Consider the following 20,386-nt stretch of genomic DNA (forward strand, 5'->3'; position numbering starts at 1 on the left):
CGGAGAAATGGAGCGAGGTCTCATAGGGCCAAGGTGAGGGCCAGTCTGGTGGTCAGAGTCCACCTCCGGCCAGAGGCCGTGGATCATGGCTAAGGCGGTGGTAATTATTTATTCGCTTCGCTGGAAGGGAGTCTTCAGAAGGAACAGCGTGAGGAGAAGAGAAAAAATTATCTCTCTCGTCTGCGGATATTAAGATGGATTTTTATTTCTTAAAGGACCCTCCCCGCCGAGAGCGCATAAGCGTAAACTTAATATATGCTCCGCAGCCCAACTCCAGAAATCGCAATAAAAGTTAAAACCTCCCCTACTGGTTTTTTTTAATTATGATATGGGAAAGAGGAGCAGGATTTATAGAGCTGAACTCTCAGTGTGTGAGTGTTTGAGACTTGCGGGAGAAGGAGGAAAAGGCAAGAGCTCGCCAAGGCGAGCCTTGGTCTCTGAGACCTCTCGTCGGCTGCTGGGGCTCCGGCTTAGCCCGGAAGATCCGCTGTGGCCTCTGTGGGACCTGGCCCCGGCCCACCGCCTAGCTCCGGCTCGGAGATGCAGCCCTTCCCGAGAACAGGTGAAGGAGGCGGCGGCAGCAGGGACTGGGGGCTGCGGGTGGGAATGCCAGGGCTCAGGGCTTTTGTGTGGGTTGTGCAAGGGGCGAGGTTCGAAGTCCTGGGCCGGGCCGCAGCCCGCTTGTGGCCGGGAAGGCGGCGTAGCCAGGAGGGGTGTCCGGGCCGGGCGCGAGAGCACCGGCAAGGTGGATCGTGTATGGACTTTGGCCGCAGACAGAGCAGAGCGGGCTCCCGGGCTGTGGCCGGCGGCAAGGCGGGCAACTGGATGTTGAGTCTGTAGGAAGGACCTTGAGGTCTGCTGGGTGTTTGGGCTGCCCTGGGGGTCGGCGGCCCGGAGTGTGGAGCACGCGGCGCGTGGGGCGCGGCGGTCGGCGTGGGCGAGGCAGCAGGCCCCGCGCACCCCTGCAACTGCCCGGCCTTGTCCGGGACGTCTGAACTGAGGCCGACCAATGGTCAGAACGTGCAAAATAAATGCCATAGAAGGTCTTTCTTTCTTTTCTTTTCCACGTAAGAGGTCCTTTCTTTTTTCTACCTTTCGGAGATACCTGGATTTGGTCCAGAGCAGGTTGCCCGCGGGAGGGCCCCGCGAGCGGCAGCGCGCGAGGGAGGGAGAGAGAGGGAGGGCGAGAAGGAGGGAGGGAGGGAGGGAAGGAGGGCGGGCGGCGGCGGCCGTGGTAGCCGGGGCTTCCCTCCCCAGGCGGGAGGCGGCTGCCCTGCAACTGTGGCGGTGGGGAGCGGAGGAGCAGGTAACGAAGGAGCTTCCGAAGCGGGATTGGACCAAGCCAGAGGGACCGAGTCTTCTGGGTCTCTCTGCCTGAGGCCTTGGAGGGAGAGAAGGTAGGGAGATCGGCGCTCGCCGGGCCTGGGAAAGAGGCCTCGGGAAATGTTGAACCTGTCTGTGATCTCAGGCTCACACTCATGTTGTGGGTCTGTCTGCCTCAGGAGATGCGGTTTGCCTTTCTGTCTGAGACCCTGGGCTCTCCTTCCCAAGGCTGGAAAAAATCGGGAAAATACGGCGGAATTTGCACTTTCATTCATTGGGTTCTCTGCAACTCAGCAGGGCTGGTTAAGTCGCCCCCAAGTTGGAAGGGCGCTTTGCTTCTGTTTTCTGGATGCAGAGTCCTCTGACTCCCTCCGCCACGGGCTGAGTTTCCGGCTCCAGGTTCGCGTGTCGCCCAGAGGTTTGAGGCCAGACAGCTCGCAGTCGGGCAGGGAGGGCGGGGGAGAGACGAGCGGCTCTGGCCCCTTAATTGTACTTCGGACCCGTATTGTCTCTCCTTTCGCCACCTCCGCTTCCTCAGTCTGGGCTCCAAAGTCACTGCAAATTTCCTTGCGACACATACATCACACAAAAGATCAGGTAACAAGGCGCTCAGGGCCATTGGGGCTCCGGGCAGGGCAGGGAGCGGCTCTAGCTCTGGGGCGGCTCCCCCTCCAGCCACTCCCCAGGCTGCAAAGCCAGATCGTGTAGGGGGAGCCGGAAATAGCCCCGTTTGCTGCGGAGTGGCAGGGCGGGGGCGCCGGCGGGAATGCAGGGCCGGCAGGCCGTGGCGTTGAGAGGGCCACGTTCACAGGCCCTAGGGATTTCACTCCTACTGGGCTTGGGGACCTGACTCCTGGTGTGTAGGGATCCCGGATACCCACCTGGGGTGGGGGCAGGACGCGGGTCTCCTCGCCGCGGGCCAGGAGAACTCAGTTTCTGCTTCCAGCGCAGGCCTTAGCTAGGAGGAGTTGTGTGTGGGTGTGTTTTTCCCAACAAAGAGGGATCAGGAGAGAGAAGGGGGGAAAGTAGAGGGGAACCGGGGAGGGGGCGGGGAGGGGAAGAGGGCAGTGGAGAGGTGAAATGAGCCCATTTCAGGGGGAGAAGGAAAATGAAAGCAAATGGAGTAAGGCCTTCTCCGCGCAGGGCGGGTGCTGACGAGCCGGGAGCGGGTTCCCTGCCGGAGGCAGCCGGGATGGCCCGCTGGGGGCACCGGGAAAAGCCTGTTTTAAATTTAATCCGAACTTGACGGTGTGGATTGAACCGGAGGGAATTTAAATCACTAAAAGGAAGGCGCGGGGCAGGGGGAGGGGACGACTCTAACCTGTCTGTCTTTCTGTCTGTCCTTCCCACGGTGCTAGTTTGGTTGTGGCCGCAGCTGCCCAGGTTTCAGGTGATGGAGTAAGGGTCCCCCTCCCTCTCAGGGGTCTCTCCGGTGCCCAGTGAAGTCCTCTGGGGGTGGGAGGGAACTCTAGGAACCAGAGTGACTGCACAGCTGCGAGCTAAAGCTGGGGTTTCCCCCTCCCCAACAAGAACTCCCAGGGGCCTTCGGTTTCTCGGTTTGCCCCAGCGGCGCTGAGGAAAATTGAAGTGAGTGGTGTGGGTGAGGGGGAGTCTGGCGTATGGCAGAATATTCAGAAGAAGTAACTGAACCCTAGGAAGACAGACCTTCCTTCTTGGTACCCCAATATCCTTTGTGCCCCGCCCCCCCACCTACAAACCTGGATTTGAGGGAAATCTGCAGGTCCGCTTCAAAGCCCTGGTCTGCCACCCCCCCCTGCAAATGTGGAGAATGGGGGCTACAGGCCACATGCAGTTGTGGACCTGCGAGACCTCCGCCCAGTGGACTCCGGGACTCCCAGCCTCTGCTAGCCCCCCTTCCCAAGGCCGCCTCTCTCTGCAAGGCACAGGGAAAATGAGGCATTGGCTGGGAGGGGGCTGTGGGCGAGGCCTGCTTCCTGATCCACAACGGTGCCTGCCTCTGAGTGGGAAGGGTTCGGAGTTCCTGCTCCCGGAAAAAAAAAAAAAAAAAAAGAAAAGAAAAAAGAAAGCGACAATCTCTTCCTTGGTTTGGCAGCGGGGATCCTCACTGCCCGCTGCTGCCGCCTCCGCAGAGTGGGCAGGCAGGGTGCGCAGGCAGCTCCAGAGTTGAAAAGAAGGCGGTGTTCCAAGGGGTAGGAGAGAAGGGGGCGTCTCTTTACGGCCCCGAGGTCTACTCGAGGGACTCTCCCAAATAGCAGAGGCCCATAGGAGAGGCTCCTTAGGGACTGTTTTCTCCCGGAAAGCTGTGGCTGGGGCAGCTGGCCCTGTCGCCTGGAGAAGACGTGAAGGAGGAGCAGGCGTGAAACCTCCTTCCTCTTCTGTTTCTTCGCTCCTTGACTAGAGCATGGCTCAGCCCCCAGCCGCCTGGGTGGCTGTCTGGGCCAACACGGGGTTCTATATCCCGCAGGCTTAGTGTACCCACCAGAGCAGCTCTCCTGGGAGGGGCCGGAGAGGAGGCCTCTTCCGCCTTTGTGTCCAGACAGAAGTGGCCGCCGCGCCCGGAGCCGGTCCCGCGGCAAAGGCCCGGCAAGCCAGCGGACTGCACAATGCCACGGCTGCTCCGCCGGCTCGCCCCCTGCCCCGTCCTGCCGGCGTACGGCCGCCCTTCCTCCGCCTCCCTCTCTGCACGCCTGCCTTTCTGGGCTCTCCTATGTCTTTTCATCTTGCCTTCCTTCTTTTCTTCAATTCGCTCCCCTTTTTCTTTCTATTCTGATGCTCCGTTTCCTTCTTTCCTCTCTTGGGCCTGCCTCCGCGTTTCAGTTGGTCTGTCTCAGGCTGTCTCGGGTTCAGTCTCTCTCAGGCTCTGTCCCTTGATGTCCTCTTGGTCGCAGTCTGGCCCCGGGCCCCGCTGAGGGCTAAACATCTCTGCTCAACGCTGCCAGCAGCCGCCCAAGAGCCGGCCGGGTCCTCAGCTGCCCTGGGCTGGGGGAGGTGCTGGCTGCACTGGGGATTTGGAGAAAGCCTCGGCAGGGGGACTGGAACCTCCTGTCTTTTCCTTGAACTAGTGAGGAAGATTTTTTGATTGACAGCTAACCCAACTCCATCAAGGCCAAAGAGATATTCTGTTTCTTGTTGTAAGTTGGGTTTCCCAGTTCAGTCCAGCTCAAGGGAGGGGAAGACAGTGGCGCCAAGGAGCTGAACCCCCAAGTCGCCTCTCCCCAACCAAACACATCCCTCATCCTCCCCCATGCGTTGAAATCCCAGCCCCGTTAAACCACCCCGTTAGACCGAAAAGGAAAAGGAAAGAACCGGCGAGGGGGAGGAGCAGGGACTTGGGAGGGGGCCTGTGGAGCTGAGGTCGGTGCTGCCAGCTGCAGCTGTCTCCCCCCAACTTTCCTCCCCCAAACACACATACTATGCACACTCTCTCCAGCCCTTCTCCACCCCAGAGGAGAAAGATCCACAGAGATGCAGGAGAAAACTAGCCCCCACCCCCACCCCTGGCATTTGGTCCCCTCCTGGGGACAGGAGGGGGAAAGAAGGGCAGGCGGGGCCGGGTCTGGGGAGCCTCCTACCCTGCTTGCTCCAGAGCCTGCATCTCAGTCTCAGCCTATTTTCCCTGGCCACAGACTGGGACTCTTCCTTTCTGACCCTGAAATTGCACCCCTTCTTCAAACTCACTCTGCCCTTCCTAAATGCACCATATCTCTGGGGACATCACCTGCCCCCCCCCCAGCCAACCTCCCATGCCCCTCTTCTGCACCCACACTGAGAATTTCCTGCTTGGCTAAAGCTCCCCTTTACTACACCACCATGGGGCAGTCTGATGGAAAGCAGAGGGCTGGGCACAAACCCCCAGCTGAAGGAGGAGGGTAGTAACCAACTTATTGGGGGGAGGAATCCAAGTTGTCTGATATTCCTCTACAATCACACTGCCCCCTCTGGAATTCCTGCATCCGACCCCAAAGAAATTGCTTTCTCCCGTCCCTCCGTTGCTTTTTTCCCGTTCCAAAAACAGCCTACAATTTTATTTAATGAAAGACACATTTATGAACAATCAAATGATCCTCATAAAAATTTTATTGAAGGACGTAAAAACAAGCTACTTGCCCACGACCGAGGTCGCTCTCTCGCCTTGCCCGCTCTCACCCTGGCTCTCTGTAGACAGAGCCCGGGAGTGACTTCTTTTTTGGGGGGTGGGGGTGGGGGAAGTGTCGCAGAGATGGAGCTGGGGGCAAAGGAGGCTGAGCAGGAAGATGGGATGGGGACACCCCACTCAAGTTGTGTAGATCTCTCCTCCACTTCTTCAAGCTGGCAAAGAAAGATAAATAGATATAGACAATAAATTTAAAATACAGGCGCCTGTGTATCTGTGCCAAAGCAAAGAGAAGACTTCTGAGGCTGCCGTAAAGGTGTATGAGATCCTGATGTTCTACCCCTCCCACCCAGGAACCACCTTCCCCAGGCTTCCCCTACCCCAGATTTGGGGGGCTGAGTTGGCCAGTGGCAGAAGAACGCTCCCCTTCCCTCCTTCCCTCCCTCCATCCCAGCTTCCCCAGTCCCCTCCCACCCTCCCTCCCTCACCGCTGCTGCTGCTCCTGAAAGAAATACATACATACACGCTATTTAAAAACGCATTTTTAAAAGCCACGTTCCGAACTGACAATCGCTGATCTCGGCTCGCGCAGAGACTGCGGGAGCGTCGGGGCCGACAGAGACGGATTACGTCAAGAAATAGTTCCTCCACCTACCTCGGTCGGCCTCCCCGCCCCTGCGGGGCTCCAGCGCCCAGCTCGGCCCTGGGGGTCCGGGAACCCTGGCTTCTGGGACTGGCATTTTCACCCCATTAAAAAATCCTCATGGTTGGGGGGAGGCCAACTGCTTATGGGTGGGCATGGGCACAGGGGCTTCCCAGATGAGCTACGAGCCGTCCTGAGGGGGTGACCGGTGCCTTGGGTCCAGAGTTCCGGACCCCCAGGAAATCGCAGGTCGCGGGGAGCAGCGGAGAGAAGGGGGTGGGAGAGGGGGAAAAAAAAAACCAAGGAAAAAAAAGCCCCTGCGCATTGATCCGCGCCGTATTTTTGGGTAAATACGATCACGTGGGGGCCAGGGAGCCAATGAGCTGCGGGGAAAAGGCTGGAAAAATAATTACCTGCCTTGATTGTTCTGTGAGCAGATAAAAAGTACATATACAGTTCATACAATAATCTTATGTATGTAAAACCCCGTTACGATGTCGGCGACGGGGCCCATCAGTAACTATTACGTGGACTCGCTCATCTCTCACGACAATGAAGACCTCCTAGCGTCCAGGTTTCCGGCCACGGGGGCTCACCCCGCCGCCGCCAGACCCAGCGGTTTGGTGCCGGACTGTAGCGATTTTCCGTCCTGTAGCTTCGCGCCCAAGCCGGCAGTGTTCAGCACGTCGTGGGCGCCCGTGCCCTCGCAGTCGTCCGTGGTATATCACCCGTACGGCCCCCAGCCCCACCTCGGCGCCGACACGCGCTACATGCGGACTTGGCTCGAGCCGCTGTCCGGCGCCGTCTCCTTCCCCAGCTTCCCGGCCGGGGGCCGTCACTACGCCCTGAAGCCGGACGCCTACCCCGGGCGCCGCGCGGACTGCGGCCCGGGCGACGGCCGCAGCTACCCGGACTACATGTACGGCTCGCCCGGGGAGCTGCGCGACCGCGCCCCGCAGACACTGCCCTCGCCCGAGGCGGACGCGCTCGCCGGCAGCAAGCACAAAGAGGAGAAGGCCGACCTGGACCCCAGTAAGTTGGGAGCAATTTTCCTTTACAACCGGCGCGGGAGGGGAGGGGAGGACGGGCGGGGGCAGCCGGATTACAGCCCTCCCGAAACGTGCAGGGAGCGCGGGAGAGGGGCGAGGGCGAGGGGGCGAGGACTCAATAAAAGCGAATTACCTTGGGGAGCTTTCAGGAGCAGGAAGGTCTGAGAAGGGGGCCCAGGGAGACAGGTTGGGAGAGGGCCGAGGGGAGCTCCTCTCTCAGGAGCTGGCTTTGATGAGAGACCCCTGCCCCCTCCTCCCAGCCCAGGCTTTTTGGCTCGGTCACCACTTTCGAAGAAATGCAGGCAGGGCCAGGGAATGGGGCTGGGGGCGAGGTTCAGTTTCTGATTTGAGATGGGATGGGGAAGAGGTGAGGAGGGACACTGGGGGCGCAGAGGAGATACCCCCAGCGAAAAGAAGTACCCCTGCTTCCCAGTCAGCATGGAGGTCCTCACCCCACTAGAGAGTCATAAAACAGAAGGTCCATGGACTTCTCCCCCAGGAGCGCTGGGTGAGGGGTCTGGGGCATTTCGAAGCCTGGGAACTTGGAGAGATCAGGACGTTCAGAGAGAAGTGGGGACAAAAGTGGGGTCTGAGGCTCCTTAAAGTTGAGAACCCTCTTCTGAGGGTCTTGGAGGGGAAGGGTTGAGAATGGGGGTCAGGGATGAGGAGTGGGCATCTCCCCAGATTGGAAAATTCTTCACACACACACACACACACACACACACACAGAGAGACACTCCAATCAGGGAGACAGGCACCTTCTAAGGGGTTGCATAGGAGGGCTAGGGTTGGGGGCAGGTGGGAGCTGCAGGGCCAGAGACTGGGGAAAGAAGGAGAAACAGCAGGCGAGGGGGTGCAGCCCCCTGGGTGTGAGGAAGTGTCTGGGGGAGTCCCAGGAGGGGGCTGCAGGAAATCTTTTCCTCCAGCCCCATAAGGGGCCAGGGCCTAATTATACCCCTCTGAAGGCTTCCCTGCCTGCCCTCAGCAACTCCCATAAACCTGAAATTGGAGGCTTGGCTCCTGCAGAGCCTGTCCTGGGGCTGGCAGGAGGGGGCACTGGAGGCCAAACAGGAAAACTAAAGATATAGGGGAGCCTGTCCCCAAGGCCAGCAGCTCTCTGGGGAGAGGAGAAAGACTTCTTCCTTGTCAGCATCACCCTGAGAATTCGCCTCAGCAGGGTTGAACTCCGAGCGGGAGGAGGGTGCTGCAGAGGGTGGTGAGGGGCTTAGGGACTCTCAGGGTCAGGAAGCAGAACTGCTGAAATTTCAGGACTTGGTCGTGGGCTGGGAAGATGGGAGGGGGCAGAGGAGGAGGGAGGTGGGGAGGAGAGAGACCTTGCTATAAAAATAAAAAACAAGAGAGAAGCGTTTATGGGCCTATGAAACGGTTGGGAATTTGGACTTTTTATGAGGATATTCTCAAATTACTGCTCTTGAAGCTGAGGACCAGACTGGAGGGGCTTTGAGAGCTTCGGATTTCCTACAGTTTTAGGTGCTGGAAACTGAAAAGGGGGAAGCTGGGGAGGGGACAGAATGCAAAACGAGGAAGGAGGAAAATTCCTAAAGCAAAATGTGTCCAAATTCAGGTTCAGTTCTTGCGTTTGGGGAGCCTGGTTAAGTCTGGGGGTAGAGCAGCAGAAGTCCTGGGCTGGAAAGGGGCCCCACTGACCCCTGCTTGTGTTTGGCCCTCCAGGCAACCCCGTGGCCAACTGGATTCACGCCCGTTCCACGAGGAAGAAGCGCTGCCCCTATACCAAGTACCAGACGCTGGAACTGGAGAAGGAGTTTCTCTTCAATATGTATTTAACCAGGGACCGTCGGTATGAGGTGGCCCGGGTTCTCAATCTCACTGAGCGGCAGGTCAAAATCTGGTTTCAGAACCGAAGGATGAAGATGAAAAAGATGAATAAAGAGAAAACCGACAAGGAGCAGTCCTAAACCCTGCCCAGCCTGCTGCCTCAGCACAGCCAAGGGAAAAACAAAAACCCCACAAAATACCCCAACCCAGGCGGGAGAGAGACGAAAAAGAAAAGGAAAGAGCAAGATAGAGAAAAGCCAATCAGCTTAAAAAGGAAAAAAAAAAAAAAAAAAAGGAAGGGGAAAAGAAAACTCTTGCGATTTGGGAGGGTTCGGTGTTGAGATATTGGTGTTTTAGAGTTAGTTCTACCCAGCGAGGAGGTGGCAGGGAGAGAAACTGCGTTCTCTTTCCCCAGCGCAACTGAAATAAATGACACACACAAATGTGATTTTTTTTTCTCCTTTCTTCAGAGAAGCCAGTACTTGAATCGCTATATTTCTATTTTTTCCCCCTGTATCGTGTTTGGTCCAGGCCATCCCTCCACGGGCCTGAGGCGCTCTGCGTGCAGATTTTGTACAAAAAAAAAAAAAAAAAAAAAAAAAAAGACACACACACACATACATAATAATGATTCCCAGCCCAGGAGCTGAGGGGCAGGGCTGGGGACCGTGCCGCGAGCTGGGTCGGGCGTGCAGGCCGGCGCCTTGGGCTGTACATAGCAGTGTTTCCTCTCACCCTCAGCGTTCGTCCCCAGCGTCCGTCCTGTAACGTGCTTCTGTTTGTTATGGTAGAACAGCCCTGTGTTAATATATCGAAGTCACTTAAAAAAACAGAAACGCAAATGTATCCAGTTCTCGTTATTTCTCTTCCCTGTGGTTCCCAGTCTGCTGCTGTGGAGGAGGCAAGTGCTCAGGTCGTCTATCGGAGGCTGGAGCCAGAGAATGGGCTCCCTCTACCCTGGAAGGGCAAATGCCTGCTGCTTCTCTCCAGTCAGGGAGGGGTGGGGGGGTTCTGGGGGCGGGGTGGAGGCTGCTGAGGCCCAGGCCCAGCTAGTGCTTGCCCCGGCTGGCTGCCTACAAGTTTCCTGGTGGCTAGATGGAGTGCGGGGGAGAGGCACGGCATGAATGGCTTTCCCTGGCTGTAATTAATTGTAATAATTTATGAGTACATGAGATCGGAGGGAAGAGATAGGTGAAGATGAAAGTTGGGTGCTGGGTGAGGGCCCAGGCTGGCTTCTTGCCTGGCTGCATTGGTGCTTTGGTGCTTCCAGGGATGGCTGGGAGTGAAGGCTGGGAGGGGGTGTGGGACTAGGAGGAAGGCCAGGCAGGCCTCAGGGAGCAGGACAGGCAATGGGGACTGCGGTGGGAGAAGAAGAAAAACAGAGTGAGCGAGAAGAGAAGGGACATGGAAGGAGACAGAAAAGGATAGTATGAAAGGAAAGCAGGAAGGAAGGGAGGAAGGAGAAAGATGGTGAAACCCATACAATCAGAATCAGATGGAGTTTCTCCTTCATGAAGTCTCAGCTCCTCTCTCCTTCTCCTGGTTCTTTTCTTCCCAATCTATCTCCCCTACTCTGGCATTTAGTTTGAATGTTTGTCTGGGGGTGACTGGGTCAGGCTGTGCAGTTACAGCATTTCTGGGGGATTGCGCGCCCAAGGCCCAAGAAAACTGGCCAGACATCAGCCAGGAGTGGGGTGCTCCCTGGTGGTTTGGGGACCTGAAGCACAAAGGTGTGGGGATGTGTGTGTGTAACAGCCCGCTGGGGCTGATCGGCTGCACTGCACCCCAGAGCGCCTTTCTAGAACCAGCAGTTTTCATCTGCTAATCAGAAGCAGACACAAGCTGCCGGGTATGCCTCGGCCCGGCGCCCCCTTTCTCGGAAATCCCCCAATCTGGAAACTATTAAAATCAGACTGCTTGAAATATAGTCCTTTAATATCTCAAGCTGCCCATTCTGCCAAGGGTGCAGGGTGTCGCTCTAAATACTTGGGGGATACCTCGATGAAGGAAAATAATTGGGGACCCCAGCTGATCCCCCATAGCATCACCTTACAGGACGGTGAGACACTTGTAAGGACCAGCTCCTTCCCCATCATTTGAATCTCCTACCCTCTACTTCTATTAAACACTCCAATTTAGGGGTGTGGAGGAAGGTAGGAAGGGGTGAAATTTTTGTTTCGGCAATATTGGGGGGCAGTCCAGTCGAAACAAGGGACCTCACAGTCGCTGAAGCACCAGCTCCTCTTTCGAGCTTTGGAGACCTCTTCCCCATTTCCAGAAGCATTGTTTTTTTGATCCGTTTGAAAGGTGCTTTGCTTCTAGTTTTATCTCCTTCCTCGCGACTCTCTTTGGCTATTTTGCTGTTCTGGAACCCTGACTCCTGTTTCCCACCCAGTGGAGGCCAAGATACCCCTCTCTCCCCTGGTCCGGAGCGCCGGGATGCGGGCTTCTTTCCCAGCCCCAGAGCGGCGTTTCCGGGCTTCCACCCCGCCCCTGCTCCCAGGCCTTGTCGCCTCCCCTCAGCGTCCATCAGCGCGGCCTGCTTCCTGCAGCCGGCCTGAGCCGGCCTCACTGCGGGCAGGAAGGAGGGCCGCGGGCTTGGAGGACCCTGAGGAGAGCATGGGATGCAGAGCAGGCCCACCCGGCCCGGCCCACTGTTCAATCCCAGCCCAGCCTGCAGGTCAGGATTGGAACCAATTTTTATTCGCTATCCTTCACGAATTAAAACAGCACAACACCCATCTGGGGAAAGAAATGAAAGCTAGGGGTACAGAGGGGCTAGCAAATGCCCTCCTACCCTAATCTTCCCCTCCCACCTCTCCTCTGCTCCTTTGTCAGAATCACAAAACCCTAAAGGTTGTTCCACTTGGGAAGGCAGCGGATAGGTACATTTCCGCAGCCCCGAAATGCCACTTTTATGGCGCTGTTTGTCTCCCTGTTCTGGGTTCTGAATGGGGCCGAACAAAACAGCAGCGCGGAGCTGGCTAGACGTCTGGGCTTAATTGTTTTATGGTTTAAATAAGGTGGACACTCTTTCCTTTGAAATCGGATTATAGGAATGTTTTGTCCATGGCCCACGGAGAACAGGACCTCACTGGCTGAGAGGGAGAGGTGGAGAGCGCGCGCGCGAGAGGGATGGGCTACAAACCGGGGGTCAAACAGCCTGGAGAAGTCAGAGTCCCACCCCAAAGTCCTGCAGGCAGCGGCGGAATAGGCGGTGCGGGGCCAGCATCAGGGTAAGACGAGCGAGGACTTCAGGGTGCGCGCCGCGGGCAGGCGGTCGTGGGAGCCTCGGAGCTTGCATCCGCTTTCGCGGAGAGGTTTCAAGCCCAGAAATGCGCCTGAATCGGGGGAGGAGATCGCGGCAGTTGCTTTGCTTAGTGTCTCTTAATTGGAGAAGGGAGGGTAACAAAAAAAAAAGAAAACAGTGTGGAACCTTTCACAAGGTTTTATTTTAGAAAACAAAATAACAGCAGTCCTGGGGCAAGTCTCTTCCGGGGAAGCTCTCTCCTGCGCACCCCTTTGGAGGCTCCTTGCTCCCACTTCCCACCTTTGGGCCAGGCCTGGGACCTGTGTTAGCTTTTTTCCAGCCGGACTGCATTGGAGCAAATGGACGCGAGGTGGCGCTGTTGCTCAATGTTAGAGGCGGCGGTTCCCCGGGCCGCCCCGGCCGCACTGACATTTGAGGCCCGGCCCGCAGCGGCTGCGAGAAGGCCCCACGCCTCGGCCGGCCCGGCCCCACTGGCTCTGAGCAAATCAATTCTCTCACCTGCGAGGTGTAAATAATTCGCGAGTGGCAGCGGGAGATGGGCCCTCGCTCTGGCAGCGGGCTCGGAAGGCTCAGGAGGGCAGGCGTCAAAAATAATCGCTTTGTGGAGGAGATAAGTGCGAAGCAGGCAGCGCGTAATTAACACAAAAAGGCAGAATGGCCCGGACAAACGAACATAAATCCGTGGTACCTATGGGGGCGGTGCAGGCCTCGGGGAGAGGGACAGAGACGGTCTCCGCGAGGATGGCTGCGTTCGGTTCCTTTATTTCCAGGCTCAGGGAGCGGAATAAACCAGATAACGTGTAAAAGAAAACAAACCGACAAATGAAATAAGGGCGAGCGACCCCCTCCAAAGGGGAAACCAAGTCCGGCCTGGGTTGCGGGACTGGTGGGCTTTCCGGGCAGGCGGTGGTGGCAGCACACTCGGGACAGTCGCATTGCAAGACACAAAGGCCCGGAAGAATAGCTCAGTGGCAGGGTTTTCGCTGGACCATAAAATGTCTAAATATCCCCCCCCCAGCCCACCCCCTAAATGATAAGGCGCAGGCCCCACAGCGGATCCAGCCCTCTGGGCCTCCTCTTTCCAGGCTGGGAAGAGAAAGTATTTATGACAGTCCCCAGTGACCCAGATGCTGGGAGCCCAGAGTCCACTCTGCTCACCGCGGCACCCGAAGAGCAGGCGCAGAAAAGGCAGGGCTGGAGCCAAGGCTGAAGCAAGCTGTGGTAGGGGTACAGACGCCCTGTCCTGACCCCCACTGTTCTGGACCCTGGGGAGGCCTGCAGCCCTGGCACAGCCCTCTTCTGACCCTTCCCTCCAGCTGCTCCAGTGCCAGAGTTCTGGATGTCTAAGAGTTTGGGCAGCTCCTGAGATGAGGGTGAGATTCCCCAAATGCAGGGGATCCTGGAAGGAGCTCTTGCTGCCTGCACCAGTGAATCTCCTTTGGGAATTTGACAGAAAGTGGCCATTTCCCCGGCAATTATTTAGATAATAGAGGAACTGGGGGGTGTGGGGGAGGTGTTCATTCCCTCTCAACCATCCTTCCCTGAACCGCCGTTCCTTCTTGCATCTCCAGAGCTGGGATCCGGGTGGGGAAGGAGAAGATCTGGTTGTCTAACCACCTCCTTCCTCCTCCAACCCTGAAATCCCCAGGATGTGGAAGAAAAACAGGTAGCATTTTTTTTCATAATGCAAAGACCTAAAGACGCGTCTGTGTTTGTCAGATAGCATGTGCCTGTGTGCCTGGGTGTGCACATGGGCGTACAGTGTGTGAGGGGGCAGGATGCTTCCAGGCATGTGTGCCCTAGTTCACACTGAGCATGGACTTGATGGGTCTCAGGGTGAGAAGTAGCAGGCACAGTGTGTGTGCATCCTGAGTGTGCACCAGGATTGCCTGGGTGTAACAACCTCACACCCTGGTGAGGGAGAGGACTGGAAAAATCATTCTTACTCCTCTTTCATTCGTATACACACCGCACGCATATACTCTCACTTTCTTCCTTTTCTCTCTGTCTGTGTTAATCCCTGCACACACTTATGGCCAGAGAAGGGTGCTGATGGACTAAGGTTCTTTAATCCATTAGAATTAAGTTGAATGTATTCAGTCTTGGGGCTAGGGGGAACCCCCCAGAGAAAATGTGGATAAATATTTAAAGAGTGTCTGTTGACAGTTTTCATCCACATCCTGGCCTGGGCAGCCTGCCTGGGGAAGAGGGGGCGGCAGTGAAGCCAGGAACCCCACCAGGTTGAGCTGGCATTTCCTATGGGATGGGAGTATATGGGGACAAGTAAGAGGCCTGCTCCAGTCCCCTCTAAGTCAGATGCAAACAGTCTCCTAAGAAGAAATGTCCTGAATCAGCCCAGCCAGAAGCCAGGCACACACAGCTGCCCTTTCCTTTTAGTCTCCAAAAGCAGCTTTGCTCTCAGAGCCCCTAGCCAAGCTTGTGGCCATTGCCTGGGTTTCCTGCTCCATGCAGGGGTTGGTGTATGAAGGGGCAGTGTGGCCCTGACTGGGTGTCTGGAGTTTTCCGCAGCCCCCACCACCTCTGACCCTCTCCTCTCCCCATAGCAGGCAGCAAGCCGGTCTCCAGGATCTAAGGAAGACAGGACAGCTTTGGACCCTGGGGAGGGGCCAGGGGATGGAGGGTCTGATGCCTGAAGTGTTTGGGGATAGGTATACTTGTTCCTCTTCAAAGTCTCCAGACTTAGGGACCCCCCCTAGGGAGCCCATCTTTTGGGTCGGGGGCCCTGCCCTGGCTTGCAGGCATTCATCCCCTTGGAGGTCTTATACCTGTTGAGGTAACCTGGGTTGACCTGCTGGCTCAGGTGTCTCTCGCTCTCTCTCTCTCTCTCTCTCTCTCTGAGAGGAAGGAAAAGAGAAGCAAGATTGGGGGCGAGAGGCACCTTCACATCTAAATTCCTACCCTGGAAAAGCTGATCCCAGCCATTAGCTGGGGCTGGCTCACCACCCCCTACACACACCACACACCCCCATCCCTCCCCCTCTCCTCCCCTCCCTTTCCTCCAGGTCTCCCCAGCCCTGTACCCCTCAACCCCCGCCATCTCTCTCTCTCTCTCTCTCTCTCTCTCTCTCTCTCTCGCCTGTCTTCATGTCGTGGATTGATGAACGCGAATCGCGTGTAAGCGCCGCCACCGCCGGGAGTCTGAGGAATTCGCCTGGGCTGTTAAAGGAAAGAGCTAAGTGAGAGAGCGCGAGCTCTACCTACCGACAGTGAGGAGCGCCGCCGCCGCCCGCTCGCCGCCCGCCGCCGCCCGCGCCTCAGCCCCGGGAGCTCTGCTGAGCCGGCCGAGCTCAGCACCGAGGCGCCCCCAACCTGCCCAGCCCCCAGCCCACCAGCCCAGCCCAGTCCCGGGCAGCCAGCCGGCCTGGGGTTCGGTCCCGGGGGGAGGGGAGTTTCGGGGGTACCGGGCGGGGGAGTCGTGAGCCAGAGGGGAGGGGGCCGCGGGTTTTCATGTACCCAGCATGAGCTCCTACTTCGTCAACCCCCTGTTCTCCAAATACAAAGGCGGCGAGTCCCTGGAACCGGCCTATTACGACTGCCGGTTCCCTCAGAGCGTGGGCAGGAGCCATGCGCTGGTATACGGGCCCGGCGGCTCGGCGCCCGGCTTCCAGCACGCTTCGCACCACGTCCAAGACTTCTTCCACCACGGCACCTCCGGCATCTCCAACTCAGGCTACCAGCAGAACCCGTGCTCGCTTAGCTGCCACGGAGACGCCTCCAAATTCTATGGCTACGAGGCGCTCCCCAGACAGTCCCTTTATGGGGCTCAGCAAGAGGCGAGCGTGGTGCAATATCCCGACTGTAAATCCTCCGCCAACACTAACAGTAGCGAAGGACAAGGCCACTTAAATCAAAACTCGTCTCCCAGCCTCATGTTTCCATGGATGAGACCCCACGGTGAGAAGCCTTTTCTCTTTCCCCCTTGGTCTCCCGCGCTCCGGGGTCTTTCCCCCCTCCCTCGCCTCCTTTTTGTCTGCCCTCGCTTTTTCTCCCGGCTTTGGGGTCTCTCCCGCCCCACCCCCACCCCCGTGCCTGGGTGGGTTTCTCGAGGTTGGGAAGGTTCCGCTGGGGCGGGGCGGGGAGGGGGTGCCTAGAACATTTAGGGGATTGGGGTGAAGGTGGGGAAAGCTGCTGTGGGGCTGCAAAGGGTTAAAGATCATTTTCTCCATCTCTGTCTGTCTGTCTCTCTCTGACTCCTCTGACTCTCCCACTCCCCATCTCTAGAGTCAAAGTTGGGGAGGTGGTTGGGAATGGTACCCTGAGTACCCTGAGGTTGTCAGCCTTTGGAACAAACCAGTTTCTGCAGAGGCAGGGAGCCTAGGGTCCAGGACAGTGGCCAGGCTGTCTTGAGGCAAAGGGAGACCCCTGTTTCTCTGCGCTAGCCAGAGAGTGGTGAGACTCTAAGGGCAGGCTCTCCGTCTCTCTAGGGCACCCACAGCCTCCTCTCAGAGAACCAGCCTGAGGGCCACTACCCCAACTTTTCTGTACTTCCCCCAGTTGGGAGAAGACAGGGGAGCCTGAGAGGAGGTGGAAAAGAGTGCTCAAAAGGAAAGGGGCCAGGCAGATTAGGGATCTCTGAGGTCCAGAAGACCCTAGCCAGCTTCCCCAGTGGAGGACTTCTGGGGTCTCCCTGAGACCTGCAGAGTAGCTCAGGTCAAGAGCCCCTGCAAGGGTGGCCCCTCATGGCCCAATTTCGAAGTACAGGGGGAAGAGAGAAAGCGACAAGTTCCGGCGGGGATGGCCCATGATTTATTTGCTGGTCTCCAGTTAGCAATCAGGCGGAGCGGTGATACATTCCAGCAGATCAATTATTTTTCTTATCGGAAAAGCATTAGGCAGAGAGACACAGGAGAGGGCAGTGGGCAGAGCCCTTCTTCTTTGCCCACAGCTTTTTTTCCTTTCTTTTGGAAACAGACTCTGTCCCCAGCCTTGCTCACTAAATGCCAAGCTGCACTTGTAAACAAAGCTGCGAAGGCCAGTCCCTAGGATTACAGGCCTGGTTGGGGAGGGGGGGGATTCTACAGGGCTCCCCCAGTTCCTGAAGGGCCCCAGTTTCCAAACAGACCCCAGCCTCCACCCCCACCCCACCTCTCAAGGTGCAGCCAAACCAAAACAGTCCCCCAACTTTCCTGTCCCTGTCTGCCTTCAGCTCCGGCCGCTTCCACAGAAGGGAGGGGAACTGAGGAGATCAGAGAGGGGCACTTTAGAGGAGGAAGCGTGGCAAGGGCAGACCAGCCCCCACTCAAACATAACCAGACTGGGGTTTTCTTCTGTCCAGCTCCGGGGAGGCGCAGTGGACGGCAAACTTACAGCCGGTATCAGACCTTGGAACTAGAAAAGGAGTTTCTCTTTAATCCTTACTTGACACGAAAGCGTCGGATTGAAGTCTCTCATGCCCTGGGACTGACCGAGAGACAAGTGAAGATCTGGTTCCAGAACCGAAGGATGAAGTGGAAAAAGGAGAACAACAAGGATAAACTGCCCGGAGCGCGAGACGAGGAGAAGGTGGAGGAAGAAGGAAACGAGGAAGAGGAGAAAGAAGAGGAGGAAAAGGAAGAAAACAAGGACTGAGCAAAAAAGAGAGGCCCCCCCTTTTAGCGACTCCCTTGAAGTTTCGTTTTATGGTAGCAGATAAATTGAGAAGTTTACGACTGTCATTTGCTTTTATAGAGAATAGAATGACACTCACAACTCTAACTACCTGTCAGATACTTGCAGCTCTGGTTTTATTACCTTTGGACTTCCCCCCGCTCTTTATTTGTTGGAGGGCTGGAGGGGGGAGACCGAGACACAGCGAAAAGTTCGGACTCTCCCGTCTCACTCACACACTTGTTCCTGCCCCCACCCTTCTGTGTTCCTCCTGGATTTTAAGGTCTGAGACCTGGCCTCCGTGCTCCTCCGCCTGTCTCTTGCCACACTCCCACCTCCCTACTTCTCTGGTATTTATTTTAAAGGGGAGCCCCCCTGGAAATGCAGAAGAGGACTTGTGGCTTTGTTGTGATGCTGAGACTAGTGGACTAGATGTACTTTTGTTTTAAAAGGAAAGGACAGGAAAAAAAATGAAGAAAGGAAAGGAAGGGAAGGAAGACAAATGCAAAGAAATAAGGAAAAAAAAAAAAAGCAAGGAATGTCTCCTCCCCTCCCCCTCCCCTACCCCGGGGCTCCCTGCTTAGAAAAACCCCCTTGACTTTCTCTAGGAACCTGATGGAAACCTGAAGGAGATGTGGGTCTCTCCCCTCCCCCATCTCCATAAGAGTAGATGGGAGCCTGCAGACGCCTCTGAAATCCTACCTAGCCATCCCGTGGTCACTCGGGCCCATACCTTCCTCTCCTTCGCTATTTGATTTCCGTTCTCTTGGGCCCGGGTTCCTCTGAGCTGCATTGGTGTTCGTGCTCAGAAATTACCATAATCATGAAAATAATAATAATACTGATAATACACCTTTAACATACTACCTAAAGGGAACCTGCAATAATCTTGAAAAAGAAAAAGAGAAAAAAAAATTTAAAATCCTGCTATAGGAGAAAAAAAGCGAAAAAAATTAAAAATCAAAAAAAAAAAGAAAGAAAAAAACCTCCAGCGTATTTTATCACTACCTATAGAGAGAAATCCTGCTTTGAGAGTATTCGTAATGCGGTTTTGTTGTCGTTTGTTGCTGCTTCTTTCACTAAGAAAACCCAACAACTGAGACTGCCTAGCCCGCCGGTCCTGTGCGCTTTTATTGTGCTTCTAACCCCAGTAGAGTAGAACGAAATTGCACTGAATGTATAGTTAACTCTGTCTTGAATTCTCTGTTTATGCAACGTGCTCGAAAGAAAAAAAAAAACGTTAAAAATATATCTATAATAATGATTTTTGGTCATTTGTCTTTATGTCCAGCTATGAATGTAGATTTTGTGTCCCTACAGCCCTGTTCCTGGTCCAAGTACTTTGTATTGTATACGTGAGTCATAATAAAAAAAAAAAAAAAGAAGAAGAAGAAAAATAACTGAAGCGGGAATGACTTGCTTTTTCTCCACAGCTCTTCCCCATTCTCTACCCTCTCCCTTCTTATCCCCCTGTCCAACTCTCTGGAAAAGGTCTGCTCCACTAGTCTGGCTTTGGGGTGGAGACATACACATGGAGATAAGCCTGGGAGTTGAGAAAGCAGGCTGGCCTGGGAAGGCAGGTGAAGGGGGTGAGGGGTTGAGAGGAGGAGGAAGAGGAACAGTCCACTGGTTAAGAGAGGAAGGAGTGTACAGGTATGCCTTTGGGGGAATCTTGGTTCCAAACAAAGTTGGTTTCTAGATGCCAGGATCCCAATGGGAAGAAAGATTTCCTCACTCATCCACCCTTCTCCTCCTCAGCTCTGGGCTGGGCCCAGACAAAGAATCTGCCCTATGTCCCCACCCCCCTCTTTCTCCCCCAAAACTATGACTTTTTCTTCCAGGGTCTGGATCCGAGGGTGAGATAGTGGGGTTCCTTCTGATCTCCACATGCCCCTTGTGGCCAAACCTTGGCCCCCAGCACCCAGCACCCAGCACTAGAATAATGAACCGGGTGGGGACGTGTGAGGCTCCAGGCATCTGGCTGGCCTGTCTGCAGGGCTTGTCTGAAGATGCCTAAGGATGGGGGATGCTAAAAATGAAGGATGAGGAAGCTTAAGCCTGAAGAAAAGGAAAAGGGAAGGGAAAGTAGGTGTGCTCATAGGTGACCAGCCTGAGCCCACGTCCTGAAATTCAAATTTCAGTCCTCTGTACAGGAGGACTGTCATCACTGTCACTCAGCCCGCTTGCATCCACTCCAACTTGTGTTCAGGCTGTTTAAAGTCTACTCCCCGCTTCACCTGGGTAAGCAGTTGGGCAGCTTACCCAGCCCCCACAGTGTGGGCAGTGGGCCCAGGGGAATGGGCCTGCTGAGTGGACAGCCTGCCACCCCAGCCACGGAGGGTTGAGAGGATTGTATTGGCATCTTCATCCCCCAAAATGAAGAATTCTTCAGTTCAAGGCTCAGGGACCCAAGGGTAAAGAGGTCTCTCACTACTCTCTGGAGAGTCCTAGACTAAAAAATCTGTTTATGCCAATAAGATTCTGGTCAAATAATCCCAAATTCCAGAGATACAAGTCTTCTGACTCAGGAGAAGGGAAAAGGGAGGGGAAGGATCTTCTGGTCTTAAAAACCAGACCCCCAAAGGCTGAAATATTTTCGAGGCCAGATTTTCTTTCTTTCA

General features: G+C 55.9%; 3 protein-coding genes across 4 annotated transcripts in view; all 3 read left to right on the top strand.

Annotated features, from left to right (window-relative positions):
• The first annotated feature begins 1,224 nt into the window (after positions 1-1,224).
• HOXC4 (homeobox C4) overlaps positions 1,225-20,386 on the top strand; it is a 140,191-nt gene continuing 121,029 nt past the window's right edge. The window contains exon 1 of one of the 2 annotated variants that reach the window (XR_012518447.1): positions 1,225-1,397. The gene's annotated coding sequence lies outside the window, so the exon portion shown is untranslated. The remainder of the gene's footprint in view (positions 1,398-20,386) is intronic. The other variant, XM_039471813.2, reaches the window with a different exon arrangement.
• HOXC9 (homeobox C9) lies at positions 2,376-9,733 on the top strand. The gene is made up of 2 exons (XM_003939248.4): positions 2,376-7,073; positions 8,783-9,733. Exons 1-2 carry the CDS (start codon positions 6,536-6,538, stop codon positions 9,025-9,027), a joined length of 783 nt encoding a protein of 260 aa, XP_003939297.1. The 5' UTR covers positions 2,376-6,535; the 3' UTR covers positions 9,028-9,733.
• Positions 15,000-19,029, top strand: HOXC8 (homeobox C8). The gene is made up of 2 exons (XM_003939250.4): positions 15,000-16,073; positions 17,455-19,029. The coding sequence occupies exons 1-2, from the start codon at positions 15,638-15,640 to the stop codon at positions 17,745-17,747; spliced, it is 729 nt and encodes a 242-aa protein (XP_003939299.1). The 5' UTR covers positions 15,000-15,637; the 3' UTR covers positions 17,748-19,029.

The sequence above is a fragment of the Saimiri boliviensis genome, chromosome 7 (assembly GCF_048565385.1).
Source record: "Saimiri boliviensis isolate mSaiBol1 chromosome 7, mSaiBol1.pri, whole genome shotgun sequence".
NCBI lineage: Eukaryota > Metazoa > Chordata > Mammalia > Primates > Cebidae > Saimiri > Saimiri boliviensis.